We start from the raw sequence: 6,071 nt of genomic DNA, 5'->3' as shown, positions 1-6,071 counted from the left end.
TTAAAATTATAGTTTGGTTTTCATCCAAACACCCCCTTAACCTACAAGCCCATTAGTTTTGTTTATATCCATATATTGACTAGCTAGGAGTATTTAACTTCTCCTGTTCTGATCAATTTAGGACGGGATGAAATAGGATGGAACAAAAAAAATTTCAGGACGGGACAGGATAACAACAAACCTTTAATTAATTTTGTCTATATATTTATGCATCTTAATTAATTTTTAACCAATTTTTATATTCAAGAAAAATATATTGTCTATATATTTATGCGTCTTAATTAATTTTAAACCAGCTTTTAACTTTACGTAGTTCGAGTAAGATTTTATATTTATTATGAGTAAGCCTAACAAATCATGGAATAGAAGATCAAAACTACAAAGTAATTTTATTCTGTCGGGACTATTCAACTTGCTTTTGTGGGTGTTAAGAGACTGAATAAAGATTTACTCAAAAAAACAGCATGATTTTAAACGGTGTCAAAGGTACTTTTGCTTTTCCCTCTTCTCTTTCTTAATGACTTAAATAGTTAAATGGAAGAGAAGGTCCCAAAACAATTTCATGCTTAAAAGCGTTACCACTTTTAAGTTTTACCTAAGATTTCATGATTTTTAAATGAGTCACGTGCAAAAGTTTATTATTAATTTAAATTTTATTAAGGTTCTTACCCTTTTTAACAAAATTTTAATAAAACTTTTAAAGTTTTGAAATCATTGATGGTCTGTAGACGCATTTAATGTTTGGTAAGGTAACTCCCACTTACTAAATATGATTTTTTTTTTTTTTAAATTAAGAGTGGGTTGCAAAGTGTATAATCTTCTTCTTGTTTTTTTTTTTTTAACCAGCAAGTGCATAATCTTCATACCCCAGTCAGCTTCTACCTTTTAAAATTAAGATGATGTTAATTTATGTTTTTTTTTTTTCATGAAGGAGGGCAAAATTGGGAATTTGGGATGCCAAAAGCCTTCAACACTTCCTCCACCTAAAGAAAGGTTCTTTAATCTCAATTTTCATTTTTCAGATTGTTTTTTAATGTTAATTATTCTTTTGTAGGGCTATTAATTATTAATTTTCTTTAAAAAAATTAGCTGCTAACTAATTTACAGGCAGTTTAGATCACCCCGATCTTTGTTTGTCAATTTATAAATTTTATAGGTGAATAATTTATAAATATTTTTTATATGTGTCAATAAGATTTATCTAACTTTCATAAACTCTTTCTCATTAGGGCTGTTTACATTATTCCACTACTAAACAACTTGCCCAGAAGTTTTCCTTTAATCTCGATATTTTCCCCTCAAAATTTAAAACTTCATCTTACTTATTCTTTTTACATTTAAATTTACTGAAACATATGACGGAATATTAGATGAATAAATATAGAGGTATATAGAATTCAGTAAAACTTATGAGAAGAATTAAATAAACAAAAATTTACTCAAAACATAAGAATTAGGTAAAATTCTAATAAAGTGATATTTGAACTTGCAAATTTCCAAATAGTCACTTAAACTTGCAAAATTCTAAATTGGTCATAATAACTAAATTGGAGTTTTGAAATATTGACCAATTTACAATGTTGCCCTTTAATTCTTTTTGAAAATCCTCAGGTCACCCTTGTTGGCTGCTGAAGCTCTAGTGCTGCTAGCCAACACCAAAGGTTGGGTGGCCTTTGGTTATTAGAGTTCCGACCGCTGGCCAATGACCTCTGACAACCGATAACTATTTATTGGAATATTTTTTTAACTTTTATAATGTGATATCATGACTTCATTAATACTATTAACCACATGTGGTTAAGATAGTAATTGAAATTGTAAATATTGTTATAAGAGTTGTCAATCACATTCTGAAAGTTGAAAAAGTTTTAGTTTAAAAAGCTGCAAAAACAAGTGGTTAAAAGCATTAATGAAGTTATGAATATCATTACAAGATTTGTTAATCATGGTATGAAAATTAAAAAAAAAAATCACAATGAATATTGCCAATCACCGGAGCTCCGGCCATCAGTCAATGATCGACCACTGGAACTTCGATGACTAGTTGCTACCTGACATTTGGAATCGGTTACTGGCACTAGAGTTTCGATGGTCGGCTTGCTAGTAGAGGTGACTTGGTGTTTTTTAAAAAAAAAAAATTAAAAAATAAAGTTGTGAATTAACCAACATTTCAAAATTCAAATTTAATCATTTACAGATTTTGCATTTTACAAGTTTAAGTGGCCATTTGGAGATTTGCAAATTCAACTGTTATTTTATTGGCTCGAAGGGTTATGGCTCATGAACAATATATTAGTCACTCTCAATAAATTTTGTTCTATCTCTCATTTAAATGCAAAAACTAGTTCAATATTTGGTTTCAACTTTTAATATTGAATGTTTTTTTTTTGGTGAATTAATATTAAATGCTTGATTTCATTCTTTTATAACTCCATCATATTTTTCCAAATAACTCATATTAATTGCATATATTAATTTATGTAATCATTATAACTAGTTTTCAAGAATTTAGATGGCGGTAAGAGGTGGGCATAATCTTTAAAAGGCTCAAACTAATGTAGTATCCCAAAATATTTTTTTAGGTGTATCTGGTATCTCAAAATATTTTGTAATGCATCTAGAATCTTGAGATATTTTTTTAGGTGTATTTAACATCCTGAAATATTTTTTTTCGACACTAGATGTATCAAAAAATATTTTTAGTTGCTAGACGCATATAAAAAAATATTTTATGATATTGGATATATAAAAAAATACTTCATAATACTGAAAGCACTTAAAAAATATTTTAAAAAACTAAATATAGTATAAAATATTTTAGAAGGCTGAATATACTCGAAAAACTATTTTATAGTGCTGAATATATGTTAATCCTATTTAAAATAAAGTTTTAACCCGCATTAATTCAAGTTAAATGATTTTAGAAAAAATGGGGAGTGAGACAGAAGACACGGAAAGGAGGGGATCCAAACAGAGAAAATTATGAAAAGGGCAATGACGAGTAGTCAAAACACGAACATGAAAAAAAGTACGGTGGAGCAGACACAGGCAGCACCATTATTATTATTATTATTATGGTGGTCCGATTTTAACAAATCTTATTTAAAAAATTGCAAAAAAAAAAAACCATAAAAATTACAAAATTGTAAATCTGTATTTTGTCAAAAAAATATGTTATAATTTATAATTTAATTGTTGTGAAAACCTATAGGCAATAACTCGATTTGCGATTTTATAATTTTTATGGTATTTCTTTTGATCTTACTTTATATTATATATATTTATGTTGTCCTATATCTTTTTAATTTGCCATATCTGGAAAATTCTCCCCTCCACGTGTACGGCTGACATTGCTTCTCATGTCTCCTCATTCCCCAATCCCCACCACTCAGCTGCTCCCTTCAAAATTATTCCAGCCTTTGACGCCCCAAAGCCCCCGCACACAAACTATTTCCAAAAAAATATAAGAAATATTAATATCAGGTGTAAAAATATGGACCTATAATTAAAATTTATTATTATACCACTCTTGTCTGATTTTTGACATATCAAATAGAGCATTATTAAATAGTAGTATATTTTTCACTTATTTCTTTTTTTTTTCCAATCTTTATAATCAATATGAACAAAACTGAAAATGAAACACTAGAAGCGATATAAGTAACAAAGAAAAAGAATCAAAATCTCCTCATAAAATGAGGACCAAAGCAGCACGTTATTCACTTATTCTGAGATTTGTTGATGATGATTGCGTTTCTTCCTTAAAATTTTGTCAAAAAACCAGGTTTTTGAGGCACAATGAACCCGAGTTCCGATGATACGCCCCACGAGGGCAATAGGGTCATTTCACGGCCACCGGCCTCAGATGATGGCAAAAGTACATTTTTAGCAACTTTGGCCCTCGAAGGAAAGTGGAGAATGAGGAAACAGTACACCACCACCACCCTCTCTCTCTCTCTCTCTCTTCTGTGCTTTTCTCCTCAAACTCAGACTAGGGAGTGAAGCGAGAGATTTTCCAAGGCCACCCATAAACGTCAACTAGCCTGTAACCCGATAGGCGTTATTATTAGTGGCAAAAAGATTACTGCAACCTCCCCACACAGAGCTAAAAAACCAGCCAGGAAGCAAGCTAGCTGGAGGCACACGTACGGTTTTTCTTTCCTGCTTCGTAATCATAAACAATTATATTCCTCATTTCCATTTCATTTTCCATCTTCTCCCCCATTTTGCCGGGGAAACCACTTTCTTTCCCTTTGTTTTCCGCCGGTATCGTTTTTCCATGGCTGAAACCGGTGTTGTCCGGTTTCCGGGGAGTTTAGACCCACGAGCGGAAGAGTTCACGCCGAGAAATCAAACTCTTTACCGGCCGGCTCAACTTTTCTACCCTTGCGCACCCACCGATGGTGTTCCGCTTCAGCCTTTACCTTTTTGTAATGCTGCTCCGGTTGGTGTTCCGTATCCGCCGTTCTGTTCTCCTGCGGCGTATGTTGGCCCCCTGGCTCCGCCGACCGCGGCGACGACGACGCCGCCGCCTCCGTCATCTTCCTCCCCCTCGCCCACGCGGTCGCTGCTGCTCAGCTCGGTGCCGGCGGAGGTGGTGAGCGAGTCGATGATAAGGAAGGAATTGGAAGTTTTTGGGGATGTGAGAGGGGTTCAGATGGAGAGGGTTCGGGAAGGAATAGTGACTGTTCATTTCTACGACCTGAGACATGCAGAGACGGCGTTAATGGCGATTCGGAAGCAGCACATGCAACAACAAACCAGGCTTCGTAATTTCTATTCCTCCATTTTGAAGTCCGGCAATTCAGCGTCGGAGCCGGATTGTTACTCCGTCACCGCCCCACTGCCCCCGCCGGCGCGTGGGCTGGTCGCCGGTCGTGCTGTGTGGGCCCAGTACATTGTCCCGGCGTACAACGCCGTCCCTCAAGGGCAGAACCAAGGGACCATCGTGATTTTCAATTTGGATTCGGCGGTGTCCACAGAAACTCTCCGACAAACATTCGAGGCATTTGGTAAAACGTTTCAGGCCAATTCCTTTTTTTTCTTTCCTTCAATCTCTGTCTCTTTCTCTGCCATTGAAAGTAAAATTTCATGATTACCTTTTATGTTTCATCTCGTCGGTTTGCGATGTGCTTTAATTGGGTAGCCCATGAAGATGAGATCTGAAAGTGTTGTTTTGAAAAGGAGAAAGCTATTGGGGCTGATGTCGTTTTGCTTGTTTCATGTCGGAGAGATGACTTTTTAATTTTTTTTTTTGGCGTGGGGACTGTTGACTATGTTATAATGCCAGTGGGGTAATGTGGGTTTTGGGAGTAACATAGACACAGACTTGATGATATGTCTCTATCTCACTCTTTTTATTTACTTTTTATGACGTTTTCGACTGTCTCTGGTCCTCACACCACTTTCCTTTTCTTTTTGGCCTTTCTTGCGGTTTTTTTTTTTTTTCAAAGGTCCTGTGAGGGAACTGAGAGAGACGCCATTGAGAAGAATCAAAGGTTTGTGGAGTTTTTTTGATGTGAGAGATGCGGCCAGGGCGTTGAAGGAGATGAACGGTAAGCAAATTAACGGTATGGCCGTTGTGATTGAGTTCAGTCGTCCCGGTGGGCATGGCCGGAGTTCTTCACCCACCCTACATTCTCCAAAACGCAACGAGCCGTTGAACTTCCAACCTCCTCCTCCTCCTCCTCCGCCGCCGCCGTTCGCCCGTAAAAACGCACGTCGTTTTGCTGCTGTTTCTCCCCCGTCTCCTCCTCCTCGCGCTCATCTTCCTCAGCCCAAGAACAAGGCCAACGATACCGCTAATCTGGGAAGTGTGAACTCGGTTTCTTTTTGAGTGGGGTATTAGTAGAAGAGAAGCAACCGGAAGGGCCTGCGCCGGGGAATGCTGCCGTGAAGAAACTGTGGCGGTGAGGCGGTGGTGGCGGGAAGCACGAAGCAACCCAGAAGTAGGAATTGGAAGGGGAAGCAAGGGAAAAAGCAGGAGACAAGGTTTCTAATTAAGGAAGATGCGATTGTGGAATCGAGTTGCAAAGATTCCAGAACTACTGTCATGATCAAGAACATACCCA

General features: G+C 36.5%; 1 protein-coding gene across 1 annotated transcript; it reads left to right on the top strand.

The window, feature by feature from the left end:
• The first annotated feature begins 3,991 nt into the window (after positions 1-3,991).
• On the top strand, positions 3,992-5,836 carry LOC114751877 (protein terminal ear1 homolog). Its single transcript, XM_028940563.1, has 2 exons — positions 3,992-5,012; positions 5,454-5,836. The coding sequence occupies exons 1-2, from the start codon at positions 4,280-4,282 to the stop codon at positions 5,834-5,836; spliced, it is 1,116 nt and encodes a 371-aa protein (XP_028796396.1). The 5' UTR covers positions 3,992-4,279.
• The last annotated feature ends 235 nt before the right edge of the window (positions 5,837-6,071 follow it).

The sequence above is a fragment of the Neltuma alba genome, unplaced genomic scaffold, assembly GCF_004799145.2.
Source record: "Neltuma alba isolate B1F8T4 unplaced genomic scaffold, ASM479914v2 tig00007147_pilon, whole genome shotgun sequence".
NCBI classification, from domain to species: Eukaryota; Viridiplantae; Streptophyta; class Magnoliopsida; order Fabales; family Fabaceae; genus Neltuma; species Neltuma alba.
Note: the sequence above shows the minus strand (reverse complement) of the source record. Positions and strands in the feature narration are given on the sequence as shown.

Coding starts and splice junctions, on each gene's coding strand:
- LOC114751877 (XM_028940563.1), top strand. CDS start 4,280: ATGGCTGAAACCGGTGTTGTCCGGTTTCCGGGGAGTTTAGACCCACGA. Junction 5,013..5,453: donor ACAAACATTCGAGGCATTTG/GTAAAACGTTTC, acceptor TTTTTTTCAAAG/GTCCTGTGAGGGAACTGAGA.